Raw genomic sequence first — 21,229 nt, 5'->3', positions numbered from 1 at the left:
GCGGCGGAAATGAGGAAGTAGTAATTCACCACGTAGGAACTAATGATTTAAAAAGGCAACGGATGATTACATAATGGGGCCATTTATGATCTAGTGAATTCGACTAAGAAAATGTTCGGGAAGGCAAACATGGTAATTAGTGGTATAGTGAGGAGACCAGACGTATCATGAAAGAAGATTGGCCGGTAGAACGAAGAGCTTCAGTGGGTGGCCGAAAGTTCTAGATCACTCTTTGTAGACGGCAAGAGTTGGATTGACGACAGGGACTTCAGCAGAGATGGACCTCACCTGAACCAGCGAGGAGTGGTGAGACCAGGTGAACTCTTTTCGAAGATTACCGAGACCTTTTCTACACAGCCCGATGACGGCACAGAACGGGCTGTCGGATGACGATCCACGACAGGAGCAGATTCGCTGCAGCTACAGCAACAACGGGGCCACCAACAGGATACTGTGAGAGGCAGCGATAACGGATCGGGTAACTTTTTTGCTAGGGGCTTTACGTCGCACCGACACAGATAGGTCTTATGGCGACGATGGGATAGGAAAGGCCTAGGAGTTGGAAGGAAGCGGCCGTGGCCTTAATTAAGGTACAACCCCAGCATTTGCCTGGTGTGAAAATGGGAAACCACGGAAAACCATTTTCAGGGCTGCCGATAGTGGGATTCGAACCTACTATCTCCCGGATGCAAGCTCACAGCCGCACGCCTCTACGCGCACGGCCAGCTCGCCCGGTACGGATCGGGTAAGTTCCTTAGATTGTTGCAGGTAAACTGAGGAAGTATTGGTAATAAAATCGCAAAATTCGAAAACTTAGTTGATGTGAGAGACCCTGATATAATTGTGGGAAGGGAAAGTTGGTTATCGGATGATATACGTATAATTCAGAAATATTCATGTCAAAATGTCTAACGTTTAAACAGGAGAGAGGGTTCAAAGGAGAGGGAATTTTCTTTTTTGTTAGGTCAGAGCTGAGCAGTACGTTAAAATGGGTTCTCGATGACTGCGAAATAATTGGAGTGAAGGTAAATAATGCACCCAATGAACAAAATGTAGTCATAGTTGAGCTTATCGCCTACCGAAATCAGGTTTAAACACGATCACTGGTCTTTCAGAATTGACATGTGAAAATATAAGCTACGGGAAAAAACAATAATCCCAGGGTATCTAAATCTAGTCAGTAATCTGGGCTGAGTCAAGTACGGGGGCCTATCGCAGGAAGCTGTTAACACATTAGGACGAATAATGGCTTTCCCGAAGTCATTACACAGAACATACGTAAACGAGCACTTTTAGATGTTTTGCTAGTCAGACCGGACGACATAGTTATATCTTGTGACGTAAATCAGGGGAACAGTGACCACAGTGCAGTGGTACTTGATTTCTCTTGGGGAACTTGTAATACGAGGCATGTGGGAAATTCTAAGACTGTTTGGTGCTATGGAATTGGAGACTCCGTAGGGTTTCAAAACAATATGAGGTTGTACGAGACCAGTGGTTCCCAACCTGGGGGCGATTGCCCCAAATTGGGCGATTTGGGTTATCAGGGGGCAATAAATAAGTGGGGGCGATTTTGGGGAGATGAGTATTCAAAGGGAGAAAAATTTAAATAGTACTGTACAGTAGAAGTTGCCGGATAGCAGGAGTCACTGGTTATTCTCAGGCGGCGAGTTCACTACACTCACATCTCTCCACAGTCCCCATATGTTGTTGCTAAGCGCGGTCTTCGGGTGCCCTCCTCCCATCACAACACACTTGCCATTGACCTACATTCGTCTTCAGTCTTAACTAGCCTTTATGTGCCTAACCGTCAGCTTTTGTGCATGTTTTTTCTGTTTTTGTGCGTTTGTTTTGAAGTGTAGAAGTTCACGCACAATGGATTCAAAAAAGACGAAGTGGCGTCAATCCTGTGCTGAGTATTTAAAATTCGGTTTTATCGCGTCACCGGAAACTGTGCTGATTTCATGTTGTCATTTTTGCGATAAAACATTTACTAGTAATGAAGCCATGAAGCTTTAGCGAATGAAAGGTCATTTATCAAGAGTACACAGTGATAAAGTGAGTAAAGAACTTATTTTCAACACCTCGAAGCTAAAGCTGAAAAACAGCCTAATGCGAGTGAATTATTTAAAAAACGAGGAACCGATCTTGACAAGGGTCTCCTTGCTTCTTACGAGGTATATTTATTGATCGCTAAATGTGGTAAACCTCACACAATTGGCGAAACTCTTGTTTTACTGGCTACCAAAAAATTGTTGAAATCATGCTAGGCGAGGGCCCTAGTAATAAATCAATCGGTTCCTTTGAGTGACAATACTGTTTCTAGGCGAATTGACGATATGGCCACGGACGTTGAATCCATACTCACCAATTTGTTGAAAAAAGTAAATTTGCATTACAGTTTGATGAATCAACTGTGACAACAAAGTAATTTTTAGCTTATGTGAGGTTTATCAACGAACAAAAGGAAGTTACCGAGGAAATGTTGTTTGCTCTAACTTTGATCCCTGATACGAAGGGATCGTCGATTATTAAAGTGGTGCATTATTATTTTGAGGAAAAAGAGATTCCCCTAACAAACGTGAGTGCTTGCGCAACGGACGGTGCTACTGCCATGTCAGATCGTCATGCTGGGTTTCTCGCCCACCTTAAGAAAGAATTGCCAGGGGTCATCACTATTCACCGTCTCATTTATCGTTAACGCTTAGCTGCGAAAAATAGAGTGGTGACCTGCATGAAACCCTACAACTGGTTATTATTGGTCAACAATATAAAAGCTAATTCCCTCAATGACCGTCTGTTGCGACAACGTTTCCATGATAATGATGAGGAATTCGAACGCTTGCTTCTACATACGGCTGTGAGGTGGATTTCCAAAGGAAACTGTTTGCGTCGTTTCTTCGAATAATTTGACACGGTTGCTGAGTTTCTCGACACGTCTGATCCTGTTTTAAGCGAAAATTTGAAGCAACGCAAGTTGGAACTTGCGTACCTTACAGATATTTTGAAAAAATGAAGGAAGTCAATATAAGACTTCAAGGAAACAAGATGAGCAAGGAACAAGGCCAAAGGAATTATTTCATCATTCATCACCAAGTTTGATAATCACAAGGTGTATATTGGCAGTAAAGAGCTGATTCTGTTTCCGACATTTAAAACGAGTTCAGTGTCAGATAACGAGTCTCCTGAACTCCCAGAGGACAAAATCCTAATTTTTACTGATCACCTTGACCAGTTAAACCTGATATGGAATCAAAATTTGAATATTTGTCCAAGTTACAAATTCCGGATTGAATTCTAGATCCATTCTCGTTTGAAGCTGTGGATAAACTTGATAACTCTGTGCAGACGGAGTTTCTAGATCTGAAGTATGACTGTGAGGCGAAAATCATTTTCAAGCAGAGCGGTTACGAGTTATCCTGAGTGAAGCTTATGGACGATTATCCAAAACTGTGGGGAAAAACTGAACCACTTCTCATCTCGTTCCCGTCAACAGATTTCATTGAAAAAGGGTTTGGTTCTGTTGTCCAGCTCCACAAAACAAATAAGTTGGACATTTGCCGCAAAGAAAACTTGCGCCTGAACTTGACGAACGTAAAGCTGGATATTCAAGCTTTAACTGAAATCCACCAAGAACAACGCAGCCGTTGAAAGGTAAAATAAAACAATAACGAAGTTTTCAAACTTTCATTCTATTTTCCAAATTTTGACTGTCAACTTCCTCAATTTTTCCAGCTTCCAATTGAAAAATGAAAACATGTACTCCTGTTTTTTAAATGTACGTCAATGACCTCAGTTAATTATTTCACTTCTTTGTTCTTAAAAAATCTTTACAAATGTACATTTAAATTTTTTCTATTTTATTTAAGAGTGACCGGATAAAACTGCTTTGGTTGTTTTATATATGGTAGTAAAATTGTTTAAAATAATAAAACTGCTTTATTATTTACACTTTAATTCAAATTAAAATTAGGCATGCAATGAAAATGAAAATGGGGCGATAGGTGTTAGCCAACCTCCAGAAAGGGGAGATGGGCCACAAAAGGTTGGGAACTACTGTCCTATACTAATTGGTTAAGGGAGGGCAGGGAGATGAACGATATTTGGGAGAATTTCAAAACCATTTTTAATACTGGACTGAATAAATTCGTTCCCAAAAACATAACTCAGGAAAATTCAGATCCGCCATACTACACCGCGAATATTAGGAAGATTAAACGTAAGAATGGGAGAGCGTTCAACAGAAAAAAATAACAATGATGCGTGCAGAGCGGAGTATATACGTTTGGTGAAGCATTTTCTATCAGAAAGGAAAGTGGCTGAAGAGAAATATGCTGACAATATCCTGAATGAAAAAACGAAATTTCTCGAACCCTTTTTTTAAATATGTACGAAGACTGAAGGGAGAGAGCAGATCAATTCCTTCTCTTTGTATAGAGGGCATTTATTGGCGACAACAGATATAGCTGAAGCGGAAGCATTACATAAGCACTACGGAAAGAATCTTAATCAGGCGGCACAGTTACTCACGGACAATTTTCCGAAAAATAATAATGATTTCTAAATTAAAGATTCATTATTGCGTAAAGTTGTTCCTATTACCTAAACTCATAAAAATAATTCTTGTGGGCCAGATTCGTTTTCCGGAGAGGCATTTAAACTCGGGGGTGAGGTGATCCTATCGTACTTAATAAGAATGTTTAATACATCACTGAACAATACGAACGTTACAGACGATTAGAAATCGGCCATTGCAGTTCCTATTCACAAAGGGGGTGACATGAGCTAATTGAGTAATCACAGACCGATACGTTTGACGTCAATCGTTTGCAAACAAATGGAGCAAATAATAGTAGGTTATTTGAGGTTAAAATTGGACTCTTCTGGAATGTTATTTAAAGGGTAGCATAGATTTAGGGAAGGCTTCTCCTGTGAAAGCCAGCTCAGTCCTGTATGTCAAGACATATCGGATAAGCTCGACAATGGGTGAAGGATTGTTGAGGAACTAAATGATTTTGCTAAGGCATTCGATCTTGTGCCACGTATCATCCTTAACAAATTAGCGCGTACGGACATTGACATCAGAGTGGCAAAATCGATACGAGAACTCCTCAATGGAAGATCTCAAATGATGCAAGTGGGAGAAACGCTATCTTCTCAAATAAACGTTACGTTTGCCATGGCTAAGGGAAGCCTTATTGGGCCAATTATTTTCATACTTTTCATTAATTATACACTGAATGAAAAAACGAAATTTCTCGAAACTTTTTTTTAAATATGTACGAAGACTGAAGGTAGAGAGCAGATCAATTCCTTCTCTTTGTATAGAGGGCATTTATTGGCGCCCCTTTGTTGATGATTGCTTGAAATACCGGGAGATAAAGACAGATGTGGTCGAACTATTGCTTCAGCGGGATTTAGATACGATTGAAATATTTGCGGGTGAAAACCGAATGAATATCCACAGCGAAAAAAGCAAGAAATTGTGTTTCAGTAAACAAAGACAGGAAAGAGGGATTACGTCTCGGGGGGAAAGTGTTGTTGAAGTTGATAGTTGTAAGTACTTTGGTGTTACTATTAGAAAAGACTGATCAGAGCATGTGGAAAATCTAGTTAAGAAATCCTGGAGATCGTTACATTTTGTTATGCGGAATCTCAAGGTAGCTAATTCTGGTGCCAAAATTAAAGCTTGTAAATGTTCGGTAATACCGATTCTCGATTATGGATCTGCATGCTGGGATCCGTACAGGATAGGTTTAATAAATTTCCCTATAAAATGTTCGAAAAATAGCGGTGCGTTTCGTAAGCGGAAATAGGGGGAATATCAATAACTGGGAAAGTCTTGAATCTAGAAGAACTAGAACTCGCCTGTGTGCTCTTTATTAGAGCTACATGGGAAGGGCTGCCTGGGGTAATATTAGGAATAGGTTAGAACCTTGCTCGTACTTACTGAGAAATGATCACAAGCACAAAATTAGGGCCAGGAACTAGCATACGGATCTGGGCAAGTTTTCCTTCGTAAAAAGGATCATAAGGGATTGGAATAAATTACCTGCAGAAATCTTTAACAGATTCCCTTCCGGCATCAAAACGTTCAATAATATCATTAGTGCTAGTGAAAAGTAGAAGTTCGTAAAAGACGGACACCGAATTTGTGATTATTATTTACACATTCTTCAATGTCTGGCTGTTTTTCACCTGTTCCTGTTATACAAAGGCCGTGATATAAAACAATAAAACAATATTTTAATTCTGTGACAATGAAGTTACATCCTGTGATATTCCAGACAGACCACCGAGTTATTCGATCGAATGTATCTCAACTTGATTATCAGTAGTATTGTTATTTTACTGATATCAACTTATTTTATTATTACGGTTTTTGTTGTTATTATAACTGTTATTTTTATCATCACACAATGCAACAGTGAAAAGCCATTTTTCGCGAATGTAGGTGTTCATTATGTATTTCTACCTCCTGAATTCGAAAATGATACTAAAAACATCGTATCACCCACAGTTTTAGCACCAGTCCTATACTTCGCCAATAATAATATCACATACAGATTCATGTAGAAGTAGAATAAAAGTTTACAAACAAAAACATACTGAAATACATAACATGAACAGATGCAGACAGAGAATGTGGTACAAAACATGCACTAGCATAATTAATTCTGTGCTTTCTTAGTTGTCACGGCGTGGCCCCAACTTTTCCTCATAAGGGGAATTTCCTTGTGCTCACGGTGAAGCATCCAGCAGCAGTCGCCCAGCATTCGAACATCCCAAGTTCCCTGGTATCCTCGTTCCATGTTCTTGATATCCTGATGGAATCTTACACCCTGTTCCTCACTTACAGCACCCAGGTTTGGAGGGAAAATGCCAAAGGGCTAATTTAAAAAATGCACCTCAAATTTATTGAGCATCCCAGCATTTTGAATTTTGCCAGCATGCTCTCAATTATGTCGATGTACTCGGCGCTACAACTGTTTAATGAAGTTTTGAACCACATACTGAAAGACAGTCCAGGCTTCTCGCACCACGGCATTCATTGAATGAAGAAAATCTTCATCTAGCATTCGTTTTCGAATATCGGGAACTTTGAACACGCCCTCTTTCAACTTAGCATCTGACAGGTTGAGGAACTTGTAACCTAGATATTTGAAACAGTTGCCACACTCAGGTAATGCCTTGGCAAACTGTTTCATTGAGCCTAGTTTTATGTGCAGAAGTTGCAAGAGTATTCTGTCTCTCTCCATTTGAGAGTCAAACTTGATATTTTTGTCCCTTGGAACCAATTCCGACCTTCGTGGCCACTGTTTTTGCTCCCAATGTTTGTCACGAGCCCGACTGTCCCATTCACAGATGAAAGGGGGAACTTGGTATATCCTGATTGTTGTCCTAGAAGCATACCCGACACTTTCAAATCACTACATACAATCCAATTGTGATCCTCTTAATGAATCGTAGTATGAAGCATCTTAATGTTGTCGTATGTTTCCTTCAGATGCACAGAATGGCCGACAGGTGTTGAGGCATACATGTTACCATTATGCAGCAGAACTGCCTTCAGGCTTGTCTTACATGAGTCAATAAACAGTCTCCAGTCACCTGCTGCATACGGAATGTTGAACTGACACAATAAACCTTGTACATCACAGCAGTACATTAACAAGTCGTTTTGAGCAAAATACTGTATGAATATCAAGTCCCCTTTTCTGTAAAATGTAACGGACTTACCAGCTGCAAACAAATGTCTTTCATGCAGTCTTGACTCTAGGAGCTCTGCTTTATCCTTTGTTAGCCCCGGATCACGGACTAAATGATTTAGATATGGCTGCGTGAACAGAAGAGGGCCCTCATCTGTGCCTACTTCAAACTCAGTATAATCCGTCTCCTGCACGGTACCTTTGTCATCACTGTCGTCCATATCTAATGTCTGCAGAGGCTGTGGTGTAGGTATATCCGGGCCATGTGGAACAGGACGAATCGCTGAGCGAATGTGGTTGGATACTCAATACCCTTCTTGTTTTTCTTGTTGAAACCTGTAATCTTACAAGTGCAGAGGTAGCAGTCGCCTGTACCTGCTACAGATACTGCTACTCTTTCACAGTGTCCACAGTGGCTCACAGCGATGCCTCCAAGCAGGCAACACACCTGCAACGGCTGTCGAGGAGATTAGTACAAGTCTACCGCCAACTGTCAATCTGCATATTGATAATAAAGGAGCACAGAAACAGGCTGAGAATCCTGTGTTCCACTCACACACGAGGCATATTTATGTGTATCATCATTTCTTTTCTTTGGCCATTATAAGTTCATTTGTCCTTAACCTCAACTAGACTACAATGCAGTTACCGAATTTGATGGTGGATACTCGTTTTTCCTGATATCCTTACCGCGGCTGCATCTTTGCTTAATTGATCTTTATTAATAAAATAACATACGGCATATGTACATTATTGATAGCATATTCCCTTGTATTTTGGGGTTATTAATCTATCCTCGCTGTAAACAATAGCTTGACAAATTATCTCTTCAATGGACAACAAACCTTTCGATATATGTCAGTGATATAATATCACTTAACTTGTAGCCAATCATTAACATCTGTTCTGCGTACTGCCGTTTCGTCAAACGTTAACCGATGCATCCGGCAATCTAGATGAACCACCACCCCTTTAGAGTGAGTATCATGCACCCTGACTTTGAGTTAACCGTCGTGGCGAAATGATCTTCGTACGGGTGTACCGTCCGTACCTCAGAAGATTCTAAGCATTCCTAAAGAAGTCTTTCGAGATTAATGATTTGGATGACATAGTGTTTTGGGCGAATTCACTCTCACTGATTTGACAGTCACCATGAGTCAATGAGGATACATCTTGGACATAATTCATCGCTTCGGACTCTCATCATGTCGCCCAGTCTCCAAGCCACTTGAAGCAGGGACGAAGCTATCGAAGACAGACACTTGGACCTTCGAGGATTGAGAAAAACAGCCGTACCGCGAGCTCGTCGGTGCACCCATGTACCTGTCTGTTGGGACGCGCGCCGACATATCTCACGCAGCCAGTGTTCTAAGTCATTTCAACGACTGTTTTGTACCAGATATTTGCAGGCTGCGAAACGTGTGCTACGTTATCGCAAGGGAATACTGGACGTAGGTATCACCTTCCAAGCCAGAGGGGGAAATCTAGATGATTATGTTGACGCTGACTGGGCTGCCAGCATCGACGACAGGAGATCCTACGCTGGATACGCCATTACAATGAGTGGAGGTCCTGTTAACTATGTGTCAAGAAAACAGCGCACAGTTGTGCTTTCGTCTACAGTGTCCACAGTGGCTCACAGCAATGCCTCCAAGAAGGCAACATACCTGCAACGGCTGTCGAGGAGATCAGTACAATTCTACCGCCATCTGTCAGTCTGCATATTGACAATAAAGGAGCACAGAAATTGGCCGAAAATCCTGTATTCCACTCACACAGGAAGCATATTTATGTGTATCATCATCTTGTGAGGGAAGCTCTGTCTGCAGAGGAAATCAACCTGAAGAATCTTGCGACGGAAGAGATGCGAGCGGATGTGTTCACAAAAGGATTGCCCAGAGTCAGGCACTGAAAGTGTTACAGCAACCTCGGTCATAAGAAGTGAACTATTCGGGAGATCATAATTTTGTAGTAGGTGTTAAATATGATCCAAATCGAGTCACTCTCTAGGGCCGCACTTAGTATTTTTTGGTGTTTTCTCCGTGGATATGAACAGCCAGTCCTTTCAGTTCCGTTCACGCCGCTCACTTGGCTTGTTCAGATAGATTCATTGTAATAAACTTGTCCCTTTCTGTATTCAATGAAACTGCACTATACAGTAACGGGAGTCGTATTTTATTTCGGAATCCACATCTTTATTAATAGGTCTCTTGGGCCAGCCACTTTGTAACGAATTTTCAGTGCTGAAGCAACATAGAACAGAACACTGGATATTGGCAGGGAACAGGGAACGGAGGTTCTACTGGAGTGAACGGGCAGCGCACGTCATCCTGAACTGCGAGACTGACGTGTGCAGGCTGTGAACTGAGGACTCTGACAGCGGCAATGAGAGCAACTGTGTGTCTGAGTGTGACTGAGTGCTAGTGGACAAAGAGCGAGTGGGATTCAGTGTGAGTGAACAGAGAGAATTGAGAGAGCGCGCGAACTACGTAATTGTGTGTGTACTGTGATGTGTAAGTAGTTATCCTGGTATGCCTGGACGTGTTAATGTTTAGATGAAGTATTTGGTTACTAGAAGTTTAAAGCTACCAGTTTCTGTGTTATTTACTTACTCCGCCAACTCGTAGCAAATGGCGTCAGAAGTGGGATGAACAAGTGTGAAGAATCACTGAGATAATCTAGTACGTTACAATTGGTGTCAGAATCAAGAATCTGGTAGCGTATTTCGTAGTTGGCATACGTTTCTGTGAGTAGAAAATGAATTCCGAACAATTCCAGACTCCTAAATAAGCTGGACGAATTTGAGCATACTCTAGAGGAATTTATAAGTGAAACAGAAAGTAAACTCTCATCCAGCTGTGACCAACTCGGACGTAAGTTAACGTACGAATATAAGTCTGAATTAAGTGAACTGAAGTGCGAACAGTTAAAGGCGGAAAACGAAGTTCGCTTTCACAACATCGAGGTGAACTGTCACATCGTGCAGGACGACAACGAACTGGACGAGAAGCGGTCCGAAGTAATGCTCGTGGTTATGAAGTCCGGATTTCGAGGCCGAGCGTGAAAGTGAATACACTGCTTGAGAGTATGACGGCTGTGGAGACACGAAGGAAGCCTACTAGTAGTGATGGCGGCTCTGGTGTCATGAATCTGAAAAAACCCACGGTATTACGGAACCACTTCTTGGGGAAAATGCCAGACCAATTTCGAGACCGGATTGTCATCAGGGGAGGGAGCAGAATACCCGATCGCCAGACTACGTGTACAGAAGACGGAGGAACTAGGCAGCCCCCAGCTAGGTTCTACCCGCGAGAAGGATGTAGGAGTTCTCGGGTGGCGGTGCGGTGAACACCAATAGAAGGACGCTTATCGCGTCCAGCTCTTTGAGAAGTCCCAGCGGGCTGCTGGAGCACCGCGGGAATCCGACGTCGAAATCCGTCCAGGAACGATGCTCAGCGGGAAGCAGTACCTCGAGGGAGATCTGATGATGTCCCCGGAGATGGAGGCAGTGATGGTAATGGGAGGGATCCCCGCTAGGAGAAGGCGTGATAATAGGGTCTTAAAAGACGGCCAACGAACGAGGGTGCCACCTGAGTGGGATTACCGTCCCGGCACGAAGCTGCGTTTCTGTAAGCACACAGAGTTCGACACCACGGAATAAGAAGAGAATCAGCGGGGCCAAGCCTGAGACGCGTGAGCCATTCACATGCAGTGCGCCGGTGGGCAGCAAAGGCGCTCAGGCCTTGGCAGCAGACGCAGTTGTACACGAAAGGAAAGTCACCTCTTATTTCGGCTGCCATGCGAGGACCTGCGGATCGTCGTCACCAGGAATAAGGACGTCACCCACCAGACACAGCGGATCCCCCATACGAAGGCGAAGGCCGCCCTATCAAATCGTCCGCCACCATATCAGTGAGCAAGTCGAGCAAACCTTGCTCTAAGGGAGGAACAGTGTAACGCGGGAGGCCTAAACGTCCGCCATTTCAATCTCCCACTTTGGGCGGGACCAGCGCGTGAAGTAGTGGCGTCATCATCGGGCCGTCCGCTCCCCTCCAAGCCGCACCACTCATGGTCGAGCCTAGGTGCAGGACCGGCCCCCTCTCCATTCACCCTAGACGGCGTAGGGGCCAAATGGGGAATGCGAGAACGATTAATATTGGAGTCTTCTACATCGCGAACTTTCTGGATTTGTGTAGAAACCGGACCGTGCTGGAACTACTGGCCCAGGTTCATAAGTCAGGTGAGATCTGTGAGTTCGGTTCAGTTAGTGTTGTGGGTTTATTATGAGTGCTGACGGTCTGAGAGTGAGTTGACAGCCTATAGAGTATTCGTTATGCTTGTGTGTCGCCGTGTGTGGGTCTCCTGGGCCAGCCGCTGTTTAGCGAATGTTGAGTGCTGAAGTGGCGTGGAAGAGAACACTGGATATCAGCAGGGGACATGGGACAGGGAACAGCGGTTGTACTGGAGTGAACGGGCAGCGTACTTCATCCTGAACTGCGAGACTGACGTGTGCAGGCTGTGAACTGAAAACTGTGACAGCGGCAAAGACAGCAACTGTGCGACTGAGTGAGACTGTGAGTGCTAGTGGACAAAGACCGAGTGTGATTTTGTGTGAATGAACAGAGAGAATTGAGGGAGAGCGCGAACTGTCTAATTGTGTGATCTATACTGTAACGTGTAAGTAGTGATCCTGCCATGCCTGCGTGTGTTAATGTGTAAATTAAGTAGGTAGTTAATACATTTTAGAAAATTAAAGCTGCCAGTTTCTGTGTTATTTATCTACCCCACCAACACGTACCAATGTATGTGATATGAGTAAAGAACTGGAATTAGAGATAAGGATTTTTGAAGTTTATATTATACTATATAGAGTAATAAATAAGATACTAGATTGTGAACGACTGCAAAATGACCTCAACAATGTTGTGAGATGGATAGCAGGCAATGGCATTTTAAATGTGCAATATCCTAACCCCATGTAAGTCAATTTTGGTGATTACGACATTATTGACGCCAAATTATAGGTTATGAATTTACTAATGTGTCATTAGTATTATTTATTTCATTGTGAGAATACTGTATGCATTTATTAATGAATTATAATCATTATTGTAAGAACACTATATCAAATTGGCTACATCCTGTGGCACAAACATTTGAAAATCTTTGTTAAGCAAGATAACTAAATATAAAGAAATTTGTGTAAGAGGTTGGCTTGTCCATCATGACGCATATTCCCCAACAGTTTTCAGGGCATCAGTACGCTAATGTTTAGCGTCAGTATTTTTAAAACGCCGCGCCTCATATGATGCGAATGCAAGATAGTGTTTAGCTCGAACGGAGAAAAGATGCGAGAAGTCGGAGTGATGGCTGCTGGGAGAACCATGTGACTAAAGAGATTTATCTAATTACTAGTTTGCCGGAAAATCTTTGTCCTTTTTTAACTGTGCGATCGTATTGTCGTTTGAATTGTGGTCGTGTGTGTGTCTTCGGATATTCAAATCAAATCAAATCAAAATCTCTTTATTTGCAAATGAGGTGTTTACCTCGGTGGCAAATGGTACACTAAAATACATTATTGTCAAGCACTAAATATTAAATTAACAAGAGAATAAAATTTTCCTATAATACAATATTATATAATTTACGCTAACGATTTTTTCTATTAAACACACAGCTCATCCTTAATAAATTTACATTGTTTACAAAATTCTACTTATAATATCTCCTGTACTACATACAAATATAGTCATCTGATATACAGTATGTGGAATTACTTCAAATGATACTGTACAATTGGTATAAGATTAAAATTTACATTGCATTTATTTACTTTTTCTTTTCTTTACCCATTCTGGAACCTAAGTAGCATAACGACCTGCTGCGTCTTAACCAGAACCCCTTTTACCACCACTTTTCAGAGTTCCTGAAGGGCCTTCACAGCTACCGTAGCGGTCCCAGGGCCCTCGAAGTCCCCACTGTACTTCACCCCTACAGGCAGTCCCCTACTTCGGCTGTCCAAACTCCTTAGACCAGGGGATGGAATTAATTTATTTACACACATTTTTAATTTACAATAACCTGCACTGGTCGAATGCCCTCTAACATTTCACTTATTTTCTCTGTTGCTGTTTATTCTCTTTTTGAATATCTGTACAGATTTTGGAAAAGGATCAAACACTACCCCTGGTAAACTGTTCCACTCCTTCACACCCTTCCCAATGAATGAAAATTTACCCCAATCGCTTCTGCTAAAATTCCTTCTAATTTTATATTTGTGGTCAGTCCTGCCGATATAATTATTTTCCAACTGAAGCCTCTCACGGATATCTCCCCATGCTGCTTCTCCTGTATAGGCTCTATATAAACCTATAAGTCTAGTTTTCTTCCTTCTCTTACTTAAAGTTTCCCACCCTAGTTTCTTTAACATTTCTGATACACTGATATTTCTGATATTGTATCTCACCTCCTTGATTTTTGGCTGGGACATCTGACAGACAGACTGCAGCGTTGCTGCGCATCTATAGAAGCCTGCAGTGAAGTGCTGAGCTATAATATTTAGCTTCATACTGTGAGTTTGCATTTACTGTGGTGTCAGACCATGGACCAGTTCGCTACTTGCTTTGTAATCGGCGAGTGGGCGAGGCACGAGGGTACCTAACCTCTACTTCGAGTATGTAATAGCGCACTCATTACTACGAGTTCATGCAAACACTGGGAGAAGAAAGCTTCCTTTCAATGGCATGGTTTCATTCCTGTATGCTATAGCAGATCATATGTCGGTGGTTTGCAATCCTACTTTCCTCACCAGTCAGATTGTATATATATATATATATATATATATATACACACACACACAAGCTAAGAAGAAGATATCTCATGGTGTAAATATGTAAAATAGAATTTTGCGTCTGTTAGGGGACGAAAAATCCGAATGTTATGTTTTAATAACAATGTCGTCGTACCAGTTAGTTTAATTTATTGGTTATGTTGTGTAAATTCAGTGGTTATTTTGTATAGTGAGGGAAGAGTGTGTTTCTGATGATGTTATAGGTTATGAAGGTGGATATTGTTGGCATGTTCCATCTAATATATATGATCAGTGTTTATTTTGGAGAGTGAGGGAAAGGTGAGTATTTCTGATAACATTTGTCATAAAGATGGATGTTATTGGTATGTTCCATGCATACAGATAGGTTAATTTGCAAGTACATTTATATATCTTGTTCCTGTGTGTCATTTGAGGAGAGAATATAACCTAGCCTTTATATCCTCATACCAATTTTGTTCAACAGGTCGCCAGGTTAGGTAAGCAAGTCAGGATATCATCAGTCTATGATCCACCCTGGTATTTATATTAGTCTCATGCTACGTTTATGTTGCGTATTATCAAGTTCACCGATGCACATTCAGTTGTTTAAAATTGTACCCCGCAGTACTGTGTTAATGAAGTAAATGTATTGGGGAGTCCAGAAGCCTGTAGATGCTGCTTGGGTGCTAAGGCAGTTTACAAATAATAATAATAATAATAATAATAATAATAATAATAATAATAATAATAATAATAATAATAATAATAATAATAATAATAATTTTGTGTTTCTGCGATGGAAACGAATGTTATGATTTTTAGTAGCGATAGTATGGTTGTGATCACGTTGTGGGGCTAGAGATTGACTTGCACAAGTTCAGTATGATGGTAAACGGGATGAAAATTCAGGTTGTGAGTTTCACAGAGGGGAAAACCCCTTGGTTTTAATTATTACACTGATCAGGTGGAAGTCTCTAATGGGGATCATTGTAAGTACCTAGGTTTTAATTTAAGGAAAGATATTCATTCGGATAATCACATAAAACGGATTGTAAATAAAGATCACAGATTTTTCGGTATGGTTATGAGGGCACTTAGGAGATTTAGTAAGGATGTAAATGAGAGGGCATATAAGTCTCTGGTAAGATCACAGTTAGAGTACGGTTCCAATGTATCGGACCCTCATCAAAATTACTTGATTCAAGAATGGATATATCCAGTTCTGTGTGGTTTCCGACAAAACAGTAGGCTTAAGAAACAGTTGCAAAGTTTGGGCTGGGAAGACTTGGGGGAAAGGAGATGAGCTGCTCGATTAAACAGAATGTTCAAGTTGTCAGTGGGGAAAGATCACAGCGTGAAAATAAAGTTGGAATTCTAGAGGACAAACTGGGGTAAATATTAATTTAGAAGAAGAGGAGCTAGGATTGGAAAAAAATTACCAAGGGTTAATATGAAAACAACTTAAATGGAACAAATAACGGATCACAATGTTGACTGTCTAAAGTACAATTTCTAGAAGAGGTGGCAAGAAACAAGAACAGGAGACTAGAACTAATATCGGACAGTAGTAGTAGTAGTATTGGTTGCAAGATACAGAATAAAGCAAGCAGGAAGGACTTGCATAGGCCACAGAGTCTGTGCATATGAATAATTTAATGGTATTTAGAACTTTATAAGTCTAGACGCTGAACATTTATTGCAATTTGTGTCTGTAATTCTTAATTACTTAAGTAATTGTCTTGTAACATAAATATCATTGCTTATTGTGTATTTACTTGTTTATGAAGATCATGTAGTGTCCTATCTAATTAATTTTGCCGTACCTAAGAATTGTACTTGGACGGCCTTATAGTTCATATTAAAACCATCCTCCTGAAGATTCGAAAGTCGCGCCAAGTATCCACGAATAATTCACACGGTGAAAAGAAGTCTGAGTAGTCTAGTCGGCACATGTGTCCTTGACAGCGCTGTTAGAAAATAGTACGTGAAAAGCAACCCGAAAATGCCCTATCTTAGAGTTTAGTCCTTATGGCATAGTTAGACCACCTGGCGGGATTCTTGAGATGATGGAAATTTTTACAATATTATGGACACTTTTGCTCTTTAATTTGATGCTAAGTTCTATAAATGGTCCTGTAAGCGTGCTGAGGAGACGCGTGAGCGCAGATTGATACGAGGGGTTTAAGTGGAAGTGTGCCAGTGTATTTAATTAATACCAGACGTACTGAAACCTCTAGGAAGAAAGTAAGACAGTGTATAAATTCCCCTGGGAAATTGAGATATTTCAAGATGTCATCATGGTTAAAAACACGTTAATTAAATTATGCTTCCATTGCTGATTTCACGGGCCGTACTTATAGACATGATATAGGTTTTTGGGCTTACGCCGTGTCAAGAAAATAAGGTGAAATTATTTACGTTTCGCAGAGAACTTTGCTCTGCGTCATCAGAAGAACACTGGCTATCAATTAAGTAATACCTGTTTGCCAGACATTAAGGATTTACGTCCCTTCACTATTGTTTTTCGTTTCGGTATTTTCCAAATTCGTACGTTCCTCATCGCCAAATGTTTCATTCCATGCTTGTGTCAATGTCATACCTTCATATGTGCGTACACCTGTTATGTTATGTGACCCTCTCAGACTTTCCGATGGTTCTGTCAGCTTCCGTTTCAAACGTTAGCGCGGTACCGCGTCCGGGGAGCCATCTGGTGACGAATGAACGTACCATGTCCACTTCTATTGCGTAACGTCTAAATTCAAACCTCATTGTGTTAGAAGCCTTTCTCGTGGACAGTCGATTTTCTTCTGATGACGCAGAGCGAAGTTCTCTGCGAAACGTAAACTATTTCAACATATTTCCTTGTCACGGCATAAGCCCGAAAGCCTATATAATGTCTAAATTATGTTTATTAAATCGATAAGAATTGTGGACGTGATCTGCCTCGCTCTGCCTATTTATGGTATTGTACAGGGGTATTTACCAAACTCGTCTTGTCTCGTATTAGTACAGACCACTTTAGTCCCTCTCTACCCCCGCCACCAGCGGTTGACAAGGTCACCTACCAGCAGAAGCGCTCAATTAATACACAGAGAATTAGTTGCGTTCTAACAAGGCCGCAGACCTGCATGAGAAATTAAAACGGAACCAGCGGAGAGTAAGTTGTCATCTTGGCGCGATCTGCAATCACCAACTTCCACTACCGTAGCGGGGCCCAACACACACAAAGCCAAATCATCGAGATCGGACGTGAGCTTCCTCGCTCAGCCAATTTATGGTACTGCATCGGGTTATTTCCCCAACTTGTCTTGCCTCGCATTAGTACAGCCCACTTTAGTCCATCCCTCTCTACCCCCCACCATCGGAGGCTGATAAGGTCACCACCCAGCTGGAGCGATCAATTAATACACAGAGAACCAGTCGCACTCTAACATTCAATTCCATTAAAAACAACCTAACCATCCTTAATGATGGCTCCCCAACACGAATAAGAGCACCCTCACACACTCCGAGTGCAGTAGATCTAACTATATGTAATAATGATATAGCCCATAAATTGAATTAGCAAACAATTAAAGACACGCATTCATTGATCACTTCCCCATACTTATATCAAGTGACAATTAAAGGCCTACATACAGCAACATGATTTTCAACAATATAGATTAAGACCTCTTCAAGCGATTTATACAGGACTATTTACGACATAGCTCAAAATTAGAATCAGCGGACACTGAATCGCTATTACAATGTATAAACTCGTACTTTGACGCTTTTCACCAGATTAAATAAAAATTCAAAACACGAATAATCCAACATACATCATCCGTTGGCGGGATAAGGAATGTGCGGACTGATTAGGCGAAGAAAGAGTCTACTGAAAAATTAAGAAACAATTTCACTGTAATAATTATATGCAATATATACGCATTTCTGCAAAAATTACATCAATATTAAAAAATAAACGTAAAGACGCATAGAGGTAATTCATAGTGAGCATAAATAGTAGTACACCCACCAAAATCATATGGGTTAAATTCGCTCTCTCCGTAATTCCAGGTTCACACAGCAGCATATCACCCTACCACCAGACAAATTATGTTAATTTTACCGAAATCAAACACCTGATTTTGTCAGTCCCGAATATTTAATGCTTTGTACAAACTCGTCTACTCATTATCAAACTCTACTGCAACCGATCACATATCACGAATCGGAAATCGCGCTTCAAAAGAAAACTACACCTCCAGGCCCAGGTTATATAACTTACAAACTGCTCAACTCCTTACCCTATAGAGCAAAATCTATCATCCTAATTAAACAACACAGTAATACCACCGTAATGGAACAATTTCGATATTATTCCAATACTCAAGGCTGGAAAAGATCCCTTAAATCCTCAAAATCACAGAGGCATAATCATAGGGTCATGCATACGCAAAACCTTTCAACGATCATTTCAACGATTTGTACAGATGATTAATATGGAATCTTGAATACTACAATGCATTACCGAAATATCAATGCCCTTCATAAAAGGCGGCAGTAGCATTGACGCCTTAAAAAGTATTTTAATGGACGCGTTATTAGCACGATGCTGAAAACAAGACACTATAACCGTATTTCTAGATCTTCAGGGAGCATACGACAACGTCGATATCAACATTCTACTAAAACAATTACAGTCGATAAATATCCCAATTTCACTCATACATGTATTTAAGAACCTACTAATAAATCGTAAATTAAATTTGAAAAGTTACCAAGTTAATTCTAACACGCGATGTGCCAACGTTGGACTACCACAAGGGGATATACTAAGCGGAATGTTATTCACAATAATTATATTCAAGTGATTTAGAAAAACACAGTAAATCCTTACGCACGAATATTGCAATTTGCAGATGACATACGTATATACTCAACACAACATAATGTTGATGTATGTCGTCACTCAATTACGCAAGCTCTCTCACATATACGTATATGGATGAGGAAGCATGGATTAGAAATAACACCCTCTAAAAGCGCTGCGATCATTTTCACCCAAAAAACGAAAATATGACAAATCCTTTATGACAATAAGAATATTGCCATTCAATCCAACACCAAATATTTGGGAATCCATATTGATAATAAATTAAATTTGAAAACCATTTCACCCAACTGAAATATAAAACCGAGAGCACCATTCAAATCCTTAAGTAACTCGAAGAATTTGGGGTTCAGACCCGGCTATGTTACTGACATTATACAAAAACACAATAAGAGCAAGTATGGATTAATTTCTTCGATATAGCACCAGCAACAACCTTAAGAAAATTAGACACTTCGCAGTACACTTCACTTAGAAACATATTAGGTGCCTTAAAAACAACACCCACCAATGCATTATTACTAGAGACAGCAGAGCTACCACTGACCTTGAGAAGAGGATACCTACCGTCCAAATATTTATCAAAAAAAGCTATCCCTGAACCAACATCCCATATTACCAAAACTGCAACTATTAAGAGCATATCAACAAAGGAAGAAATTAAAAATTAGCAACATACCTGCTCTTCTAAAGGCATATAACGCACTCATCCCATTCAGGAACAATGTCATACAAGGTCCTTCCGGGATATTCCTATCAATACAGCATAACAACACACCAAGCTTCAATTATTATTACAATCTTCGAACAAATACCTGTAAATTTGAAAAATAATCCAACTATGGTCAATAAAACTCTCCAAGCATATCTCAATCAACACGAACAATACACCAATTGCTTCACAGATGGATCAAAAACATCTGAGGGAACAGGAGCTGCCTTCTACATACCGCAAAATAACATAAAGCAAAAATTCACCCTACCAGCTGATGCCTCAATTTACACAGCAAAAACATTCGCTATCCGCCAAACTCCCTCAAATCTCAAACGCATTCATATGTACCGATTCCTTACGTGTATTACAAAGAATTCAATCTCCAGCTGAATCTACCTCTTGGTATATTTGGAACATACGTAAGTTATTACATAAACTTTCATTGAATAATTACGATATAATACCGGTCTGGATGCCAAGACACTGTAATATAATCGGTAATATTCAGGCAGAAACCTTAGCAAAAGAAGCAGCCAATAGTACAGGACAAAAATATCAAATAGCCATTCCGCACACGGACTATTTATTCAACACCAAACAGCACATAATCCTAAAATGGTGTTCCTCCTGGAAAGAATCAGCGAAAACGAAGGGTAAAACATACTACCAAATACAACCAGAACTTCAGAGAGCCCCTTTGTTCCTCGCAGGCAAATATGCAAGGAGACGCATTACCAATATAATCAGATTAAGGGCCGAATTCATAGACAGCACCTATATAAAAGTGCCCCTTATAAGCCAGGTTTCATTTCATATTACCTGCTTAAGTGTCCCACTTATTGCTATAAGTGGACTTCCCACACACACCTAAGTGACTCACTTATGTTGCAGCAAGGTGGAGGATAATGATTTTGGTGAATATGTTGCATTTCATCACGTAATGCTTTCCGAGCACACAGTAGAGATGGAAAATCCTGTCGAAATGTAATGAGATCAACAATATAAAGAAGGTTTCGTTTTAGTAAAGTGAGAGTTATGAATATTCTTGTTCCTTTGTGTGAGAGAGTGAACATAACCTCTAGAGGACTCACTATCTCACCATTAATGAAGATATTGTT

General features: G+C 40.7%; 1 protein-coding gene across 9 annotated transcripts in view; it reads right to left on the bottom strand.

Annotated features, from left to right (window-relative positions):
• The window catches only part of Cln3 (CLN3 lysosomal/endosomal transmembrane protein, battenin), a 514,530-nt gene that overhangs the window by 32,487 nt on the left and 460,814 nt on the right, over positions 1–21,229 (bottom strand). Inside the window, exon 10 of one of the 9 annotated variants that reach the window (XM_067141802.2) lies at positions 20,076–20,149. The exons of the other annotated variants lie outside the window; for them this stretch is intronic. Coding sequence (XP_066997903.2) covers positions 20,084–20,149 — 66 coding nt within the window. The 3' untranslated portion in view covers positions 20,076–20,083. The remainder of the gene's footprint in view (positions 1–20,075; positions 20,150–21,229) is intronic. 9 annotated transcript variants of the gene reach the window in all.

This window comes from Anabrus simplex, chromosome 2 (genome assembly GCF_040414725.1).
Source record: "Anabrus simplex isolate iqAnaSimp1 chromosome 2, ASM4041472v1, whole genome shotgun sequence".
Taxonomy (NCBI): Eukaryota; Metazoa; Arthropoda; class Insecta; order Orthoptera; family Tettigoniidae; genus Anabrus; species Anabrus simplex.
The sequence above is the reverse complement of the archived record's forward strand: the minus strand, read 5'-3'. Positions and strand labels throughout refer to the sequence as shown.